At 41.3% G+C, this 22,481-nt stretch overlaps 2 protein-coding genes across 4 annotated transcripts in view; one reads left to right on the plus strand and one right to left on the minus strand.

The window, feature by feature from the left end:
* The window catches only part of LOC135524388 (talin-2-like), a 152,347-nt gene extending 136,577 nt beyond the window's left edge, over nt 1–15,770 (minus strand). For 2 of the 3 annotated variants that reach the window (XM_064951881.1, XM_064951883.1), the window contains exon 1: nt 15,692–15,743. The gene's annotated coding sequence lies outside the window, so the exon portion shown is untranslated. Of the gene's footprint in view, nt 1–15,691 lie in introns of all 3 variants that reach the window. The other variant, XM_064951882.1, reaches the window with a different exon arrangement.
* A 4,615-nt stretch (nt 15,771–20,385) lies between these two features.
* LOC135525274 (C2 calcium-dependent domain-containing protein 4C-like) lies at nt 20,386–22,110 on the plus strand. Its single transcript, XM_064952987.1, has 2 exons — nt 20,386–20,526; nt 20,674–22,110. The coding sequence occupies exon 2, from the start codon at nt 20,698–20,700 to the stop codon at nt 22,018–22,020; it is 1,323 nt and encodes a 440-aa protein (XP_064809059.1). The 5' UTR covers nt 20,386–20,526; nt 20,674–20,697; the 3' UTR covers nt 22,021–22,110.
* Nucleotides 22,111–22,481: the final 371 nt, after the last annotated feature.

The raw sequence follows: 22,481 nt of genomic DNA on the forward strand, positions 1-22,481 counted from the left end.
TTCTGACTATGCCTTGCACTGTTAGTCGGCTACTGTACATTAGACCTCCTCTGGAGAAAACCCTACAGGCAGTCTCAGTAGTTTGTGCATTGCAGGTGGTGCATGAGTAGGCAGTGGTAAGGTTTCTTGGTATAGTAACAGAATGAACTGCTGTGTGAAGGGGCCCTCCAAAGTGACAGCTACTGTAGACACCATGCCATTGTCACTGTGTGTCCACTGATGCTGTTTTTAGCACACTGCTCTGCACACAAGCATTTACTCTGACACGGTAGATATCTACAGTAAGGCCATTATTGGTTGCTGAATGGACCTTTTTATGCCCTTCAATCTTAAATCCCCTTTCCTCCTTATTAGATATTTAAAGACTATCACATTTCAGTTTGTGTATATTACAAAGATTATGAGAGCGCGAGCGAGAGGTCACAAAGACAAGAGAACGAAAGAAGGGGGGTCAGATTTAAGTAACTAAAGATAAATTCACCGCCATGATTGAATGCAAGCAGAGATTTAAAAAACAGACTAATGAAAATGTCTTCCACCAAAATCCATACAAGATGAAATAGCATGATCCATCCCATTACATATCCCTGTACCCAAGTCTGAACCAAAAAACCCTACAATCTGTATTGTATGACTACACAGTGGGTCAGTATCTTTGGTTTTCAAATTGTACCTTTCACACCCATTACAGAACTAAATGAATGGTTAGAACTAAAACAAACGGGACATTTCTTTTATCTTCTTGTTATTTAATACATCTGGCACAAATGTGAATAGATCCTGACATTCTAAATACGCTACTTCTAACAAACAGACAACAGAGCTGTAGTGTCTCTGGTGAATGTTCTGTTCATATAGGATATGTGGAGAGAGCTGAAAGTGATACTGCGGCTGCTTCGTAGCATAAATATTTCACAGTGAAAGAGCAGACCATCCCACACAGAGGATGAACAGGAGACAGAGTGTAAGCATGGACATGATTGCAGTGGAAATGGAGGATGAAGCTATTTAATTGGGGCATGTTCATGTGGCTGTGAGGAGAGGTTAGATACATTAGAGAGGTCATTTCCCAGAAACAGGTCTGCTTTTACGCAGAGGAAAAGCACATCTCACAGAGATTATTACATTGTGCTGAACAGTGCATGAATGCACCAACTGTCTGGTGTATGATGAAAATGTTCCATGTGAAAATGTTTTGTTGATGACCAAATTAATAATAATAATCAATGCTGGTATTTATGGCTTAAAATGCAATAAATCTATAAATAACTAGTATAATTAAACAATAAGGCCTGTGGAGGTGTGCTATATGGCCAATTTTCCTTAGCTAAGGGCTGTTCTTAGATAGAGCCCTTAGCCGTGGTTATTTCGCCATATAATCACGTGATATTATGGCCAATATACCACAAACCCCAGAGGAGCCTTATTGTTATTATAAACTAGCTACCAGCGTAATTAGAACAGTAAAAATACATGTTATGTCATACCCGTGGTATACCAAGGCTTTCAGCCAATCAGCATTTAGGACTCAAACCACCTGGTTTGTAATCTACCATAGAAGAAAATAACCTCATATGTAATGTAGAAAAATATGATAGGCGACCATTGTTGAACAGTAGCTCTAAAAATGGTATCTCTCTCCTAGAGGTCAGAATCATACCCGTGGTATACCAAGGCTTTCAGCCAATCAGCATTTAGGACTCAAACCACCTGGTTTGTAATCTACCATAGAAGAAAATAACCTCATATGTAATGTAGAAAAATATGATAGGCGACCATTGTTGAACAGTAGCTCTAAAAATGGTATCTCTCTCCTAGAGGTCAGAATCATACCCGTGGTATACCAAGGCTTTCAGCCAATCAGCATTTAGGACTCAAACCACCTGGTTTGTAATCTACCATAGAAGAAAATAACCTCATATGTAATGTAGAAAAATATGATAGGCGACCATTGTTGAACAGTAGCTCTAAAAATGGTATCTTTCTCCTAGAGGTCAGAATCATACCCGTGGTATACCACGGCTTTCAGCCAATCAGCATTTAGGACTCAAACCACCGGGTTTGTAATCTACAATAGAAAAAAATAGAAGGACAATAACCTCATATATAATGTAGAGAAATATGATACGCGACCATTGTGGAACAGTAGCTCTAAAAATGGTATCTTTCTTTGAGGTCAGAAGACTAGAAGAGTCCCATGGATATAGGCCTATACTGGCAGTACAGTACTGTTCTTAACCTCTTTACAGCTGCTGGGATTGCACCAGCCAGGTTCCTAGAGATTAACACAGTCCAGTTTCTCGGTTACACAACAAACTATGAGAGTACTGTGATGTTGCTTAGAACCCTGTTGAGACAAGAGTCAGAACAGCACAGAGCACATTGTACACAATACAAACAAACTGCCAATCAGCTCCTCAGTGTACTGTGACTGTCAGACCAAAACTGTAGACAACGAGGCGATGCATGCTCCTTTGTGAGGGAAGACCACACAGTGAGTCCAGTTATGATGATCACCAGAGCTGCAGTGATAGAAACAAACACGTTGAACACACCCATGTCAGAAGAAATAAACTATGGCTTAATTAAACACTGTTAACAGGAAATGTTTCAAATTGATGGTACATGATAATATTTTTCATTGTTGAAATGCATTGCTTATCAATCATTAGAAGGCCTTGTCAGTCTCTTGAATTAATCACTGTTATAGAGCAAAACTACTGATGCGACTCATCTTCCCCATCGGGTACACTGAGAATCCCTATGACATTACTGCTGGTTATGCTGATGAGCTGAACACACAGGAGTAAAACAAGGCACTCACTCAACACAGCTTCTAGCAGCCAAATGCATTTCCGTTCCAAATGTGAAATAATTTGCTCTCTGCCAAAATGGCCCACTCTCTCCCTGTGAGTCAAGGTGCTGACGCCGTAGCTGTGAGACAGAAGAGGCTGACTAGCTGGGCTGGCCTGAAAGGGCGCTGGGCTCTGGAGAGGAGAGAGTGAGGGGAGAGAGAGAGAGGGCTGGAGCCTGGTATCGCTGGGTCAGCAGCAAGCTGCAAAGGATCTCACTAGAGGACAGCACTATTTCAGAGGTGATCTTTAGACAGGATGGTCGTCTCCAGCAGACAGACAGCCATGTAAACATCCTGACAGCTGCCCTGCACCACGAGCCTGACGAGGAGGAACCTATTGACCTTGATCTGATCGGGAAGCATTGGCTTGTCCTTAGCTAAATAAGATCAACTGTGTAGTTCAACAACAATATCATTGTTTTGGTTCATTTGTTGTTGTATTTACATCCAAGCTCCCTGCTCCCCCAGCCCTTGGCGTCATCTGTTGTCCAGGGAGTCTGGCTTTAAAGCCACTGGCCCACTGCCATCATGGCGTAGACTACTTACAATGGGATGATTTTCAAACTATTCAGTACCATCACCTCTACCAGTCTGATAAACAATGTAATCTTGAATATAGAGAGAATAACATTCATAAAAATGAATCAAATCCAAATGTCCTCTATGTCCAACAGCTCTCCTGCTCTGCCATATTTAGCAGTAATGTTTCATTAATGCGGATCGATGAGCAGCTTGATCAGCAGTTCTCAGCGTTCCACTGTCATTGACCTTTGGCTCCTATGGGCTGCTGTGGTAGACCCTGCCAACACAAAGCACTCCCAGTGTGGTGATGGGGGGGAGGGGGGCAATGCCCTCAGGAACCCACAGAGACAGCTCCTAATTCTCCTAATGTACAATCAGTAGGCAGGTTTCCATTGACCCAGGTTTATTCGCCAAAAGCAATGTTGTAATGGAAACGGCAGATATAGGATGCATTTTCTAAAGATAAACAATATTTGTATCTGTTCGAATTTGTGTTGTCTAACTTTCTTTGCAACAAATAATGATTGAAACAGTGTTTTTCAAATAAATGATGAGTTGCCTAATTTAATTATTACCTACTGTTTGCTAAATCTTGCATTTTACAAGAGAGAAGTAGGCTGGCTATACCGAGAAAAGTACTAGAGAAAAGAATAACTGAATTGCTTCAACTTGCTTTTCTAGTTGGCTGGATGCAAGTTTCACCATCCAATTATTTCAGATCTACAGGAGTGCAAGATTCACCATGGCACGGCCCGTGGCGATACATTGGCACATGACAATAATTAGAATATGGCAAATTCTTGCATTCTATCCATGTAGAATTTTGCAGGCTACCTGAAACATGAAAGAGATAGGTGGGAGGGCATGCAGGCTGTCTGCAATTTATTAATGGAAAATGTTCCTAAATGGGTAATGGAAACTACTTCATTTTTATTTGACATTCTAGGTTTTTGCTGAAAAGTTAAAACAATTTAGGTGTGACGTCATTACGTCCAGCTGTTTGTATCGACACATAACAGTTAAATGGAACTGCACCATAGCAGGCAATTATCACATTTATTTTCTATGCAAACGTTCTAAATGTTGACAACAACAACAAAAAAATCACTGGACATGATGGAAATATAGCTATGGTCACGTTGGCCCGGTCTCTCTCTCTCACACACACACACACTGCTTCAACAGCACATATGGGCCCCATGTGTAACAGACTACCGTGGCATTTGTTCACCAACAGTAAAAAATGATGGAAGTGTAAACATGAGTGAAATATAATCCTAGTTTTAGAGGGGTTAACAGAGTGACAGTAGACCCATGAGTCTGGTCCACTACACTTGAACAAAAAACACAGGCATGTCACAACAAGATAACCATTATTCACTGGGAACAAACAGTCATTATGGGGTAATGACAGCCAGGTGTTTTTCTATGGGCGTCAGGTACCCTAGCGGTTACAGCATTGGGCCAGTAACCGAAATGTTGCTGGTTCGAAAACTCCAGCAGGTGAGAAAAAAAAAATCTGTGGATGTGCCCTTGAGCAAGGCACTTAATCTTAATTTGCTGTAGGGGCATCGTATAACACATTTCACTGCACCCATCCTGTGTATGTGACAGCACAACATGTATTGTGTATTGTTCTTTTTGTTTTTTAATTCTCATTAAGACTGTCAATTTGAGTCCTCCGGACTTGCGATAAACATCTTTAAAAGAACTGCAGTAGGATGATAATCAGAGTGCAAACTACAATCCTACTGTACACTTTGTAATGCTCAGCCACCTCAAGTCAAATAACAAATACGCAGTAGAGTAGTGGTACATGGAGAAGTGGGTACATTCACATTATTTCTTTATTTTATTTGTTTTTAACCGCCCACTCGGCGAAGTAAACTTCTATGAGAAATGGTGACATTTAGAATAACCTAAAATAATGGCAATGTGAAATACATTCACCATGATATCCAACATGTAATAATAGACCTAGCACGTATGGCTGGTATGTTAGGGTAAGGGATCAGATAAGCACAGGGGTAAGAAAAGGAACAGATTTCTGTGGTAGTGCGTTGTATGAGAACGTACACCTTCCGCTGTTTCCCAACCCTGGTCCTCGAGTACCACCAACAGTACACATTTTTATTGTAACCCTTGACAATGGTTGGGAAACACTGCACTACACCACTGTGCATATGTGGTCAAATCAGATGATTATAAAAATGCATATGAAACTAGGTAGTACTGTAAATACCATATACTGGGGAATTTAGAAATAGCCACAGGATGGTTTGTCAACATTTTGCTACTTTTGAAGTAGATACTTGCAGTCAACCTGTGCAATATGTTAGGAGATAAAGCAGACCACGTTCTTCATTTCACCTGTCACATTATGAATGTTACTGTAGCTCCCCAGAACAGTTGGGCCAGTCCCGTGTGTGTTTGTAAATGGCACAACGGGAGAAAGCAGGAGCAGGTGAGTCCAGCTGTGTATTGACAGAGGTCTTGTTTTATATTGAAAGTAAACAGTGTTTTTTTGTTTCAATAGAGTGATCAGGGACGTGCAACTATAGTTTTCCTTCACAGAAAATAAATGAGTGCAACATATTCAGCAGAAAATAGCTTCATTGTCATCGTGCGACAACAGAAGTGCAACATTATTTGGCTAGCAGCTAAATGAGCTTACAATTAAAAATCAAGGTATTTTTTGCAAAAAATTATACATGGCCATCATATTTCTAATGTTCATTATAGAAAGAATGTAATCAGCTACATTTACTAATGTTTTGCCCAAAGTTAATCTGGCATTTTACCAGAGAGAAGTAGGCTGGCTACACCGAGAACAGTACCAGAGAAAAGAAGCTACACATCAGTCAGAGCGCAGTCTTTTGATAGAAGGCTCGTTCCTGAATTCTAATCCAAGTGCAACTGAAGCACAAAATGTGTTTGATGCTGAGCAGAAATTACAATATGAAGCATTTTAGATTTGCGTTAACAAAATGCAGCAAGATATTTCTTACGCATTTAATATTTTTTTCCTGCGTGAAAACAAAGAATTCTGCGTTAGGGCGACCCCTAAGTTTAACATGCTAGTTATCTAAGTAAGTGGCTGAATTAATAAGGTCACAGGGCATTATATTATGTTAGTTTTCTGCCATGGTTGAGAAGTCAAAGCCCTTTGGATGAGTTATATGTACAGCTGCCACTCGCAGCTTGATTTCCTTGCATTTTTTATCCTCTCAGTTCTGGGCCCGTCTGCTCCTCCCCTATCTTCTCTGAGTAGAGCAGAGCAGGCATGCCTGTTGCCCTAGCAACTCCCAGACTCCACACAAACACAGTGTTTACACAGTACTGTCCTTTCTTCAAACAAGCGTGCCTCAAAAATGTGTTCATTAAGCACAATGTCTCCCGATCACATTTGCTTGTAAATGTCCAAATTAACAAAACATGACATTCGGTAGCTCCTACCTATATATGTATAACTTTATATGCTGGACTGCCGGTCTTTGCAATTAGTTTATTTTCATTTGCGCTTATTTAGTTAGCAGCCTATATCGAAATTTGCTATTACTTGTGCTAATTTTGTTAGCGTTCTGGTAATAGACACCAAATGGTCTTTAAAAAAATAAATTGTGCCCCCTTGTGTACTAAACCGGTAATACTGTAAATCCAAGTGTGAGAGAAGGAAGGTATGCGGATATGAAAATCTGGATACCGCCCAACTCTACTACACCAAACAAACCTAAATGACAGAGTAAAAGGAAGGAAGCCTGTATAGAATAAAAACATATTCCAAAACAAGCATCCTATTTGCAATAAGGCATGAAAGTAAAACACAGTACTTTATGTCCTTACCACAAAGCAATATGTTTGGGGTAAATCAAACAACAAATCATTGAGTAACACCACTATTCATATTTTCAAGCACGGTGGTGGCTGCATTGTTATGGGTATGCTTGTCATCGGCAAAAACTAGGGAGTTTAATTAAGATAAAAAAATTTATGGAATAGAGCTAAGCACATGCAAAATCCTAGAAGAAAACCTGGTTCAGTCTGCTTTCCAACAGACGCTGGGAGACAAAATCACAGTAGGCTATTTGGCATCACATGCACTTACAGTACCAATACCAGACCAAGACCATATTATGGCAAGAACAGCTCAAATAAGCAAAGAGAAACAACAGTCCATTACTTTAGGAAATGGAGGTTAGTCAACGCAGAACATTTGAAGACATTTTAAAAGTTCTTGAAGTGCAGTCGCAAAAACCATCAAGCACTATGATGAAACTAACTCATGAGGACCGCCACAGGAAAGGAAGACCCAGAGTTACCTCAGCTGCAGCCTCAACATCAACTGTTCAGAGGAGACTGCATGAATTAGGCCTTTGTGGTCGAATTGCTGCAAAGAAACCACTACAAAAGGACAGCAATAAAAAGAGACTTGCTTGGGCCAAGAAACACGAGAAATTGACATTAGACCAGTGGAAATCTGTCCTTTGGTTTGATGAGGCCAAATTTGAGATTTTTGTTTCCAATCACAGTGTCTTTGTGAGAAGCAGAGTAGGTGACCGGACAATCTCTGCATGTGTGGTTTTCACCGTGAAGAATGGAGGAGGTGGTGTGATGGTGTGGGGGTGCTTTGCTGGTGACATTCAGTGATTTATTTAGATTTCAAGGCACACTTAACCAGCATGGCTACCACAGCATTCTGCAACGATACACCATCCCATCTGGTTTGCGCTTAGTGTGACTATCATTTGTTTTTCAACAGGACAAGGACCCAAAACAAACCTCCAGGCTGTGTAAGTGCTATTGGATCACAAAGAAGAGTGCTGCTCCAGTGAAAAGCTATGATGCAGGTGTTCCATCAGTGTCTCATATGAGACAAGCCACATGCGCCATACTCAAACTAGTTGCATGTGGACAGAACATATTAAACCAACAACAAAACAAACATATTTTTTCCCACTGTCTAAGTCTATTAATGTCTTGCTCCTTTAACCTGAACACACACCCAACAACCAACCACCAAACAATCTTAACTTAATAAATAAGTTACACCACCAATTCTCCACACCCAAGCCTTTCATTGCCACGGAATCAAAGGGATAGTTCATAGTACCCATGGTTAGTCATTGTAAAACCCATCCACCATGCTAGAAATACTTATGGTTGGCCCAAAGCATAGGAAGAAGAAAGAATAACATACTTGAGTTCCTTGAAAAAACAGCGGAGGATGAGGCAAGACCTATGGAGGCTGCTGTGCGTGACCATATAGACATCAGTGAAAAGGAGAGATCTATTTCAGTTGTAAACAGAGAACACAAATACAGGGTCAAGAGCCACAGCAGTACAGTATAGCACAGGGTGTGCTGCAGTTTCCAGCTCCCACACAATCATCATCATGCATTATTATGGTTCAACAATCACACTCTCTGATGACTCCAAAACCCTCACTTCCCCAACAGTCCCAACCCCTTACTTCCCAACCCTCCGACTAAACATTTCCTGGGGAATTCCGTCCAGGAATGTTATGTTGGTGAAGGAGCAACTGCAACAGCTGGGAGGAAAACCACTTTCTAGTGGATGGCAGAAACGCATAGGTCAAATCTCACACACAGTAAATAGCAGCTTATCCTCTTCACTGGCACTAGACCAAGAACAACTCCCTGTTTTTAATTAACCATTGTCATTATGACCTGTGTTGCATTATTGGACTGCTTTTTTGCAGATCAACAGATTGTATAGTCTCTCATCGACACAGTCTTATCCCACATAGTTCACCTCAAACTGACATTTGTTAAGTGTTGGTCACATGTTTCATGAGCGGAAATAAATGATCACAGAAATGTTCCATAACTACAAAAAGCTTATTTATCTCAAATGTTGTATACAAATGTGTATACATCCCTGTTAGTGAGCAGTTCTCCTTTGCCAAGATAATCCATCCACCTGACAGGTGGCATATCAAGAAGCGTATTAAACAGCATGATCATTACACACTTGCACCTTGTGCTGGGGACAATAAAATGCTACTCTAATATGTGCAGTTTTGTCACACAACACAATGCCACAGATGCCTAAAGGTTGAGGAAACGTACAGTTGTCATGCTAAGTGCAGGAATGTCCACCAGAGCTGTTGCCAGAGAATATAATGTTAATTTCTCTACCCTAAGCCGCCTCCAGCATTGTTTTAGGGCATTTGGCAGTACGTCCAATTGGCCTCACAACCACAGACCACATGTAACCACGCCAGCCCAGCACCTCCACATCCGGCTCCTTTACCTGCGGGATTGTCTGAGACCAGCCATCCGGACAGCTGATGAAACTGTGGGTTTGCACAAGCAAAGAATATCTGTACAAAATTTCTGAAACTGTCTCGGGGAAGCTCCTCACCAGGGTCTTGACCTGACGGCAGTTTGTCTTCGTAACCGACTACAGTGGGCAAATGCTAAACTTCGATGGCAACTGGCACGCTGGAGAAGTGTACTCTTCACGGATGAATCCTAGTTTCAACTGTACTGGGCAGATGGTAGACAGCATATATGGTGTCGTGTGGGCAAGCAAAGTGCCCCATGGCAGTGGTGGGGTTATGGTATGGGCAGGCATTAGCTACGGAGAACCAACACAATTGCATTTTATCCATGACAATTTGAAGGCACAGAGATACCGTGACGGGATCCTGAAGCCCATTTCCGTGCCATTTGTCCGCCACCATCACCTCAGGTTTCAGAATGATAATGCACAGCCCCATGTCGCAAGGAGCTGTACACAATTCCTGAAATCTGAAAATGTCCCAGTTCTTTCATGGACTGCATACTCACCAGACATGTCACACATTGACCATGTTTGCAATGCTCGTATAAGGCAGTGTGTTCCAGTTCCCACCAATTTCACACAACCATTGAAGAGGAGTGGGACCACATTCAGCCTGATCAGCTCTATACGAAGGAGATGTGTCGCGCTGCATGAGGCAAATGGTGGTCACACCAGATACTGACTGGTTTTCTGATCCACGCCCTTACCTTTTTATTTGAAGGTATAAGTGACCAACACATGCATATCTGCATTCCCAGTCATGTGAAATCCATAGAATAGGGCCTAATTTATTTATTTCAATATGTGAACTGTAACTCAGTAAAACCTTTGAAATTGTTGCATGTTGCGTTCAGATATTTGTTCGGTGTAATTGGACTTATTCAAGCCTTTGATCATGAGTGATGAAGAGAGTAGCACAGTTCATTAGACTGTCAGTAGCACCTGTTTATCTAAAACACATGCCACAAAATGCCTTAATTTGCCAAAAATGAAAAAATATATTTATCTAGCATGGGCCACTGGTAATTGGAGTGTGCCGTCTCCCAGTCCCATATGGGATCTCAAATACTAGTAATTCCCCAGAATACAATAAAATAGAATAATTTATGCAAGGAGGGCACTTTTGAATGAATTAGAGTGTGTTATAACAGAGACCTTAACAGCTTCCCATAATCCAGAGTCATTTTCATAATGGCCTCTTAAATGGATGGCTTGTGATTAGGCAAAGGCAATGTCCAAATGATTAAAAAGATAGCTGAAGTTTATGTACTCCAGATAGATGAGGATAAGTCAATAAGAGGTAAACTGATAGTAATTATTGTATGACCTGATACCAGGTTTCAGTGCGTATTGACAGCACTGAATGCATGTTGAATATAATCTGATGTGTGCACACATGACAGAGACAGGATTACTTCACTTGTCTATTGTCTACATTACTACTGTAGGTAGGCCTATATATTGTTTTGTGATGTCTATTGGCTAGATCAACAACTGATAGAATATAGGGTAGAATGAAACCCATGGACATGACTACTCTGTTGGGATCTAGAAATGTGCTGTGTGCCTCAGACAGTTTTAAGAGTGGTACAGTGCTGCTGATATTGTAACCTCTGGATCAATAGCTGCACAATTCCCCTTTGTGTTTCCATGAGGTGATGTTTGATTAATTGAATAGGATTTTATCAGTCGTCGTTGGCAAGTCCGTGCTCCATCTGAGCTTGTGACACTTGTGGTAATGTTAGCTAAATATAACTGTGTACAAGACAGACTGACGGAACACAGATTCTCTGTACTGTAGAATCATTGGGAGTTCCCACTATCTCTGAACATGGACTGGCCAAGAGTTTGCGCTGGAATGGTTCAGTGTGGATGCATAACTAGGAATGGGCATGAGAAATTGAGTATTCGAATGGATGTCAAAGCTTGATCTTTAACTAGCGATCAAATCATTTTCAAATACTGTATAACTATTTAGTGGAATGTGCTTTGTGGCTGCCCGAACAGGCAAGTGAAATGTTGTTTTGAAGACAATGTTAATTTGCGTTTGACTCTAGTGTTCCATTTGTACATGTGCATTTGCGGGGCACAAAAGCAACAAAAAAACAAGCCAAGCATCACATGTTCTTCTCCCTAATTTCCTTTAACCTCCGTGTCACTCTCTCTACACGTGTCCTGAGTGCGCACACAAGCTCCCGCTAGGCCTACAGTAATAAATCCCTATAAAAATGTATCCAACTGATGGGATACACAAGCAACATTCCTTGACAATTGACGACAGTTTTATCACAAATTCAACATGGACTGGTTGATTGAAGTAGGACAATATGTGTTCCAACAATGAGCTGTAATTTTGGAATAATTGTGTCCCTTCTATTTTCCGCTTAAGCTACTTTGCTAACTGTTACTGTCATTTAGAATTTGTTAGCATAGGCTATAACCCACTAAACATAGACAGCTACCACACTGAAAAGAAATACGCTCCGTGTCTTCATCAGAATCATTAAGCATATGCCTACTCACCACAATTAATTACCATGCAGTGTTCAATGTGGAATTGTTCATCCATTTAGAAAATTCCAAACAGGAAAAATAAACCAAATAACACTTCTGTATGTTGACAAGAAGACAGATTTAGGGTTTAGGCCCTGAAAAAAGTTGTCTTTCAACTCGCCAAATTGAGCACCGTTTCAAATGATCACTCTGAGAATAACTGTTCCAGGCATGAGATGCGCATGAATTTGTACTGGCAACTCTTTTACAATTGGAAAAAAATATGGTTCTATTTCATTTTGTTATATTACATCATGGTTTTTTTTTACTATAAAATAGGCGTCTTTACTGTGATAAGGGCTCAGGAAATAAGAGTGTCGGTCTTGTTTTGTTAATTTAGCAGACAATGCCATTGCACAGCTATAGGCTTCTACAAGCAAGCGTCACTGCTGAGGTTACTGCCTTATTGAAGATTGTGTTCTACGATATAATATAAGCAGTTAAGGTTTCAATAAATTAATCTTACATGGCACTTGCTTTTATTTTTATTGGGTACACAACAATGTTTTGCTCCTACAGACAGTGAGTAATGTGGACGTGGCTTGCCTTGCAAATCAGGCAGCCAGGCATTGAGCCATTCAGTTAATGTCCGATTGAACAAAACAAGTGACCTTAGCAACTTTGAGCATGATATGATCCTCAGTGCCAGGCGCACCGGTTCCAGCATCTCAGAAACGGCCGGCCCAGGAGGCTTTTCAAGCACGACAGTGTCTAGGGTTTACCAAAAATGGTGTGGCAAACAAAAAACAGTCAGCCAGTGGCAGTCCTGTGGGCGAAAACAGCTCGTTTAATGAGAGGTCAAATGAGAATGGCAAGAATCGTGCAAACTAACGGTCTAGGCGGTCAAGAACAAGCAAATAACGGAGCAGTACAACAGCCGTGTGCAAAACGGCTTCTCGGAAATCACAATCGTCTGTCCTTGTCACGGATGGGCTATTGCAGCAGGCGACCACACTAGGCTCCAGTCCTATCAGCTAAAAACAAGAAGAAGCGGCTCCAGTCGGCACGTGATAACCAACACTGGACAACTGAGGAATGGATAAAAACATTGTCTGGTCAGTTTAATCCCGGTTCGTGTTGAGTTATGCCGATGGCAGAGTCAGGATTTGGTGTACGCAGCATGAGTTCATGACCCCATTCTGTCTGGTGTCAACGGTACAGGTTGTTGCCGGTGGTATAATGGTGTGGGGAATGTTTTCCTGGCACACTTTAGGTCCCTTGATACCAATTGAGCGATATTTCCATCCCCCTGAAGAATTCAGGCTGTTCGTGAGGCAAAGGGGAATCCGACCCGGTACTAGATGGGTGTACCTAATAAACTGTCCGCTGAGTGTAGACAAATGCATACAGATTTTTTTCCCAGTGCGGGCATTCGAAAAAAAAATTATTATTTGTTTTATTCAAATAATCGAACAGTCAAAAGATGTCAAATGCCCATCCCTATGAATAACACCTGAACACTCTAGACATACCCTTATCCTTCAATATCATATTCTTCAAAGAGTATATGACATTCAGATATCATTACTCTATGCAAAGTCTTGGAGTGTATTTTAAGTCTGATTATGGCACACATCAGTTTAGTGGCTCGGGTGAAATTAACACACACTCATAAATTGACCCATCCAGCACAATCCCTTTGCAAAAAGAGGTTTAGAATTCTTCAATCCTTTCCAGCAGGCGACAGTCTCAAGCGCATCTTTCTTGGCACATCATGTCAACGTGATCTCCAGAGAGCCCTTCATCTAGCCACCAATAGTGACTGACATACATTATAGAGGACTTGTGTTCCAGCTCCTCCAGTGGCAATGCAGAGATAGACAGCTGACTCACGGGAGTAGGAAGGCACACTGCCAACTGACATGGGGAGTGGGCAGGCAAAGAATCTGCATGGAATGTCTATGTGATTGATAAGGCCAAAGATGTACTTTAGACATTTTAGTCTCGGCCTAATTAAACCCCCAGCACTTAAGGCACTTACGTAGCTCTGAAAGGGCTGGATAGCTTTAAGCAATATGTTAAAAACTTGACATTACACATAAGCATTCATTTCAGATCTACAGGGGTGCCTGGGGGGTAAGGGTTAAGGGTCAATTTGGAATTCAGCATGTCAGACTGGTGGGAAACCTGTCACATGAATGGTCCACATATAGCAAACAAGGAAGCTTACTGTGGAGCAGAATGCCCTGAGGCATATCAACTATGTAGCAGTTTGACAAAAGCTGAGCACAAGATATCACACTTATAGGCTACCAAGATATTTCATTTATTTTGTGTCTATATGGAGCATGCTAATATGGGCATTCATACTAGTCCAAATGGTTTGATGGACAGAAATGTAAAAAGGATCCCTGATTGGTAAATGTGGACCTATTATTTATGATTGTCCTGGAATGCACCTTTGGACACTATGGTTTAAAATCTCTTAATCTGTCGCCTTCCGATACCAAATATGGGCGCAACTCGGGTCTGGAAATGCATGAACAAGAAGGCAGGAGTAGCAGTAATCGCAACCTGTCTTCTGCTTCTGACATGGACTCAGCATCATAGGCTATTGACGTAAACTGCTAAGCTTATGCTATGAGTGGGAGGCTCGTTGTTAAAAGTCATTCTGCAATCATACTACATGTTGGCTACAGGAAAACAATCAACCTTGATAAAACATTTCAATCAGGTTCTTATTTTAACCACTGATGCGCCTATGGACACGATTTATTGGGTTACAGCCTAATATCATAATCTGATTTTGTTTTGTCTTGTCTTGATGTAAACTAGCAGTAGAGCAGCCCAGTGGTGTATTGGGTTACAGTAATTATATTACTGGTTAATTTTGATAACATGGCATTGTTTCAGACATCGGCTACCATTATGATATGGCGGCAAATTCACACTAGCGATGACAGTACTGACTATGGAACCTTCAAAGTAGCCTACAGAAAATCAAACGTTAGCAACACCAATATGGGAATGCCTCTTAAATTCGCACATCCTTCCGATAACAGCACTGGAGACTGGATTGAATGTTTTTCCATTAGCACGAGGTTCAGGAAACCAGTCCAAATTTACTTAAGTTTGCCACTTATGTTTAATGAAGTTGTCTGATTGTCACATATTAAATAACGTACATGTTTGCTGTGTCAGGTGCAATTATATCAACAATCATCAATGATGCAATTATGGGCAAACGACACATGAAATTGCAACGTACTCTAGTCAAAAATAAAACTGGTTAAATATTGAATTTATGCGACACCCATAGACAAGATAAATTAAAAGTCCTGAGTCTGAATCAGAACGACTGAACATAGGTTTTCATTATGTGTAATGCATTAGAGCGCTCGAATCAAATACCGTAATGACATAGGCTACCATACAGCCCAGCTGGCCAGTACACATACCAACCTAAAACGTCAGTGTTAAAACACGTTAGAACGATAAAAGAACGTTAAATCCTACCTGAAATCTGTCACTCGTTAGTGCGTTCGAGCTGAATTGGATGTACACACACACACTGTGCAGCAGCAGTCCTGCCTCCACCGTATCAAGCCCCTCCTACTTCTGTGCGCAGAAAAGAGGAAGCGCGTCACACACTCGCACTCCATACGTTTGGATCCAGCCTCTCTTTACCATAAAGTAGGTTGACAATTGTAGCAGTATCTATGTATACCAAAGCACTTGGCGCATCTTCATCGTATACAGTAATGCAATGCGTGTGTGTGCGTTTGAGGGATGGAGGGAGGGAGAATGAGCAGGTGAGAGCGTGAGAAAGAGAGGGGCGATTATGTGCACGTATGATGCATGTATTTCCCCTCAAATGGATGGAATTTGAAACATAATGAAGACACACTCGCTGGTAATGGGCTAGAAAATGTAGCGTTGTTTGGAGTCATTTAGCATTCTATTAGTAATGTGTGTCTTCATTAGTTTAGGCATACATGAAGCACAAAACGTAATTTGATTTATTTAGAGAAACCATTGCTCATATCATATTATTTAAATGTCTGCTGTAATGAATCTGGCATGGAAATGGTATGCTGTGCTATAACTTACCTGTATAGTAATGTTGTAACAGGAATGGCATTGTATTGTATGAGTCTTGTTATTATGTAAAACAATAGGGGGCCCAGGGTAGCCAAGGGAGATGTAGGAAGGCAGGCTTACAACGTCTTCAATTGCATAGGGGCCTAATGGTTTATTTATGGTGACAGGGTGCAGAGGGGTAAACTACAAAGCAGGATCAAGGAGTTAGCCAGCTACCTTGGCAAAATATTCTGAAATAACATGATAAGCTTGAAATAAGATAAGCTTCAAATTGGCATGGTCTAATTGGCTCAACAACCATTCAAATTTGGCTTGGCCCCCTTTGCCACAGCCTGTTCACCGCTGTACCATCTATAAGGCGTAGACAGTACAGGTGTATCAAAGCTGGGACAGAGATTGTTAAACAGTCATCACTAGCAGGCCTCTGCCCAGTGCCCTGCCCTGAACTGTATTCACAGTTACTAGCTTGCTACCACCTGGTACTCAACCCTGCACCTTAGAGACTGTTGCCCTATGTACATCGTCATTGAAACCTGGTCGTTTTAATAATGTTTAACTACTGTTTTATCCCTTCACATGTACTGTATGTACTGTATTCTAGTCAATGCCTATTATATATAACTACTGCTGTACACACCTTTTCTATTCATATACTACCCATAATGTCTATACACAATCATCATATACACTGAGTGTACAAAACATGATCAACATTAGTTGTATAAACATTTTAAGATACTTAAACAGCGCAATACAAACGCCTATGCGTCATGGCACAGCTCACAGCAACTATGTCCATTAGGCCTATAGCCCCTCTCTGTTACAGAAACTATAGCAGACTGCCACACAAAAGGGAAACTGCCTATCCCTTCCTTCGGCAATGCCGTCCGATCCAAATAACATGGGTACATTTTCTTCAACCTCACAATAGGTAAGTAGGCTAGCCTATAATGATACAACCTTTATAATAAATATTAATCATCTCAAAATATTTCTAGTAATTATTTAGGCCTTATTCATTTAGGCCTTATTATTTAGGCCTTAGTATTCATATCTATTAACGCACACCCAATAATAAACATAATTTAATATTAGGCAAAGTGACGTTCTCCAATGACGTCACACCAATCAATAACAGTGAGCACCTGTGGTTAGGATGCCCTTTGGCAGTGAACGTTGGGATGATAAGCTGTTCCGATCCAAAAGTAACCAGGAGTTTGAAATGTTCTTCAGACAGAGTTAAAGGGAAAATCCAATCAAAAACTATCTTTTGGTATTTGATTTATTAGTCCACTGTTGATACAGTCCCAAAACGTTTTGCATGTCAGACGTCAAATTTTCAAGATATTGGACTTTCAAGAAGCAAAGTGTCACCGGCCGCCTCTCCATATCATGATGATGTGGCCGGTGACAGGATGATGTAGCTGGTGGCCTAATATACTTGTTTGTAAGCCCATTTCTGTTTTGTGCAAGGGCTTTTGCCCGCTGAACTCAGTTTTTGTAGAGTGGAGTGTCTCCAGTTGGTTTTTAGCCTTCCCTGCTTTCTCTTTCCTTGTGGGTTGTAGTAGTCCAGTTAATGTATGTCCATTGTGTTATTCATGAGTATGTATCTATTTTAAATGGCCATTATATCCTCCGTACATAACGTAGGCAGTTGTCGATGAAGACTTGTAGTTTATTGATTAGGGGTTGTGTGGTTTTTCAGGGTTCGCATCACATTTGTGCTGAAGATGTGGATCTCCATGTTAGTGGAGAGCTGTGACGAGGACTGGTTACAGAACACCCCCATATTGGCCCCTTCTATGTGAACCATTGTGGCGTCCCTTCAGGATATGAAAGAACAGTATCCCTGATATAGTAGTACTTCATCAGGTAGGCCAGATAGAGTTTCCATCATTCTACATAGGGATCTGTGTGAGACAAATTTAAGACAAATGTATGTTTTCTACCTAGCTAGATGTTGCCCTCTGTTGGCTGCAGTGAATGAACACACGGACAGCCTGGTGACTGAAAGCCTGTTACATACTCTGAAGGGGGAATACATTATCCTACAGAATGTAACCCCCTGTTTGGAATGAAAGGGCATAGTATTAGTTTTAGATGGAAAAAGAAATAGGTTATGTTTTGAGGTGACCCTCAAACACATGTACATTATTACCTGGCAGCACTGGATGATTATTGCTGCCAGATCCAGCTCACTGGGGCAAGGGTCACATACATTTGGTTAAGCTAATGAGACAACTGGTATCACACTTCAGTTTCTGACGCAAAAAACATTCATTAACCTTAGTTCAGCTAAAAAGATAAGAAATTTGATCGAATAGGATGAGACGATGAAAAGTATAGGCTTTGAAACCCAAAAGCAAATCTAAATAGATCATAAGGGATGTTGACTTGATTTGATCTTGAAACACTCTCCCCCTTTTCTCCGCTGTCTGAAATCCGTGTAAAAGGTGCAGCTGACGAAACCACAATAAGTTTGGACCTTTAAAAACAACATTTCTAAGAACGTCCACTCTTTACATTTTATCTCTTGAGATAGCATTAGGTATGATCCCACCATCTGTCTAATGGTGTGGTTGCACATAGTTACTAAGCTACTCCACTTGAACTTTGACCATTAGAGAACTGAGCTTTTCTAAGAAACCCAGAGAGGAAAGTCAAATGGAATATTGAAGGTGTACTGCTTTATACTGTATACTAATTAACCTACACAATGTCAATTACCATTTAACACCATGCCTTTTAAGGTGTGACATGGTTTTAATAAGAATTGAATGATCCGTGATCTCTATGGGTAAAGTATTGGAGGTGTCAATGCTGCTCCACTGGCTCTCATCTTCTTTTACTGTCCAAAATAGAATAGTTTTTATGACATAAAAGCTGATCCTTCTCCCACCACAAGAGGGTATCCCTGGCATGAATTAAGGCAGGTTGCATTGTGTAGACCTGTTAGACTTGTGTTTTAATTTCAAAGTGACTAAAATAATGTGAGAGCGTGATCTGTTTTGTCTTCAAAGTAGCGTTGTGTTGTAGAGTTGCTCAACATGTCCAGTTATAACTGTTGTAATCTTCATGCCAATATCACAGTCATTATACTGGGTTCCTGAGTGGCGCCCCCGTCTAAGGCACTGCATCTCAGTGCAAGAGGTCCCTGGTTCAAATCCAGGCTGTATCACATCTGGCTGTAAATGGGAGTCCCATAGGGCGGTGCACAATTTGTCCAGGTTTGGCTGGTGTAGGCTGTTATTGTAAATAAGCTTTTGTTCTTAATTAACTGAATTGCCTAGTTAAATAAAGGTTACATTTAATATAAATTCATGTGCTACAGTAAGGTGGTGACCTGTATAGAAAATACTTATAGCAGGCTATTGAGTATTCATGTGATTTGAAATGATAGTGTGTTGCATTCAAAATCGATAAAAGAGGATGACAAACAAACCTGTCGGATATTGTGTTTTCAGTGTGTGGCTTTGCAACATCTATACACTTAGGCTATTTTTACAGTGGCTCAGTTCTTTCATAGCAAAACTGTAAGTAGTATTGATATGAAAGGGACACATATATGTGGATTTAACAAATATTCTCAGCAACATAAATGGGACAAAGATTCACTTGACTCAAAGACTACATATTGACGTCAATAATAAATCAAGCACATATTAAAGTGTCTTAAGCAAGCAATAGTTTCTTCCTGTAATTAATTGATGTAGAGAGGTTTGACTCCTATTCCATTCAATAAAATTCACCAATAGGCCTCAGCCATAATCTTACCATTTCACTTTATTTGTGTGAACAACCCAAAGTTACATTTCCTTGCTCATCTGCATAAATGGAAATCAAACAAACAATTAACATGTATTCCTTTGGTCAAATACATGTGTTCAATTTGAAAGTAGTTCAGTTGTCTTATCATGCTGGCCTTTCCCCCTGCTGTTGTGGCTTGGGTGTCTCCATGGGAACAGGTGAGCAAAGAGAGAGGGAGGTTCTTGTCCGAGCACTGAAGGGTGTATGGAAGTCATCCTGGTCTCCTCCCCATCATCCGGCCATATTTAAACATCCTGCAGCTCTCTGTCAGTCGCTTACAGAGGAGCTGGTCTTAACAAGAGAGAGCCTGAGCCTGCTACTTATAGAGAGCCTCAGATATTGCTTATAAAAACTTTACTATTACAATAATTATCTATTATCTATCTCACAAGCCTGTCTGTAAGGACACAGTGTTGGATTTGCTCACATCTCATTCACAAAAGGTAAGCTAAACTTCAATATTTACGTTTTATCAATGCTTTCAATATAAAGTTGAAATTGTGTTTATAAAAAGTATTTAACTATTTTTGATTGCCTGTGATTTGTGTCCATTTCTGTTATCTAATGAGGATTTCCTTTTCCTTTTGCAGTTTCCAAGCCCTGTCAGAGAACTAATGTGGGTGGTGGAGAAGATCCGTGTGTCCGCGGAGAGACCCAACCTGCCTCTCCCCTCAACAGAATACAGCTTCAGGATCGGAGACATGTTTGGAGAGAAAGTTAACAAACACAAGAGACTTTCCCTGTGTCCTAACGTCATCACCCCAGACAATATACCAGAGTTCTGCATCCCTCCTAAGATCCCTCCCTTACAGGAGGCGAAAGGTAAAGAGCAGAGCCTCCAGGCCCCCATCGTCAGAGTGTCACTGTTTGAGCGAGAGAGGGGGATCCCTAAGAGGGAGGCCCCAGCACGAGAGCTCATCAGTCAACACATCATCCAGGTGGAGAGTGTGGACGAGAGCCCCTATGACTGTAATGATGAGGAGACCACCAACGCAGACCCTCAGAGCCAGGCAGCCCTCTCCCTGCCCCACATGGCCAAAGGCCAGACCTGCTACGGCTTCTGTACCCTGCTGGAGAGCCCCCACACCAGGAGGAAGGAGTCCCTGTTCCACAATGACCCTGGGTCCTGTGGCACACCGCTGCTGCTCCCCAGGAGCAGGTCCAACACCGTCCTGTCATCCTCCCCTTCCTCCTTCAGTCTCCACACCCTGACCTCCAGACTGTCTCCCAGAGGTTATACCCTCAACAGACAGGGCACAGTGGACAGCGACACCACCTCGTCAGCTGAGTCATCCCCTTTCAGCTCCCCAATGCTGAGCAGGTCCCCACCCAAGTCTTCCCTCTTCAAAACATTGAGTCATGAAAGGCTTCTCTCCAGAAACATCAGAAAGACCGTGGTGTCCAGAAACAACTCCCTGTCGACAGACGAGGGAAGTTCCACGGACAATAGCCCCAACGTCATAAGGAGGGCGTCAGAGGGGCTGGTAGAGGGCCTTCCACCAAGCTTCGGTCTGGCTCCTCCTACCATCTTCCCCACAGACTTGGTTCTGCACAAGGAAAGGGTGATGAGGGAGAGCTTGATCCCAATAGGGAAGGATGGCCTCCTGCGTCTCTCTGCAGAATACTGTCCTGATAACCAGAGGCTGCGGGTGCGGCTCATCAGTGCTGAGGGGCTATATACTCGTTCGGTGGACCCCAAGAGTATAAACTGTAGTTTCAGCCTCTCCCTGGTGCCTGGAAAGGTCCAAAAGCAGCGTAGCACAGTCATCAGGAAGTGTCATAACCCCATATTCAATGAGGACTTTTTCTTTGATGCCATCTCAGATCTCGGCCAACACTCCCTGAGATTTAAAGTTGTCAATAAAATGTCCACTATGAAAAGAGACTATATTCTGGGGGATGTTGAACTTCCACTAACAAGCATTATCACGTTATAAGTTAAATAATTTGTATTAATTATTGACTTGAAATGTATTTATTTATATTTTATTTAGTGAGTAGAGATTATATTAAACCATTTAAAAATATCTGTTTCCTTATTATTATTTTTTATATAAAAGGATAGTCTTGGAGTACATCTGTTGCAGGCAATAATGCATTTCATATGGCAGCAGAATATTGAAAGGCCCATGTCAACCTTTTACCAGAGTTCATACCACATCGTACACAATATCTTGTAGACCTATATATTGTTTTTGCATACTGGCAATAATCACTCGAGGTTCCTCTTACTATCTATCCTCATTCAGAAACATGGTTGACGATCTATTTTTAGTGAACCTCTTTGTCAGCAGGGGAAGGTGTAAACATGACCATCATGTGCTAATGTGAGTGACTCAGTTTCTCTTTTTTTCCCCTAAGCCTGTAGTTTCTTACTGACCTTTGCATGGATTACAAT

This window comes from Oncorhynchus masou, chromosome 31 (genome assembly GCF_036934945.1).
Source record: "Oncorhynchus masou masou isolate Uvic2021 chromosome 31, UVic_Omas_1.1, whole genome shotgun sequence".
Lineage (NCBI taxonomy): Eukaryota > Metazoa > Chordata > Actinopteri > Salmoniformes > Salmonidae > Oncorhynchus > Oncorhynchus masou.

Bases quoted from the DNA above. Each gene is read 5' to 3' on its own strand.
- LOC135525274 (XM_064952987.1), top strand. From the start codon at position 20,698: ATGTGGGTGGTGGAGAAGATCCGTGTGTCCGCGGAGAGACCCAACCTG.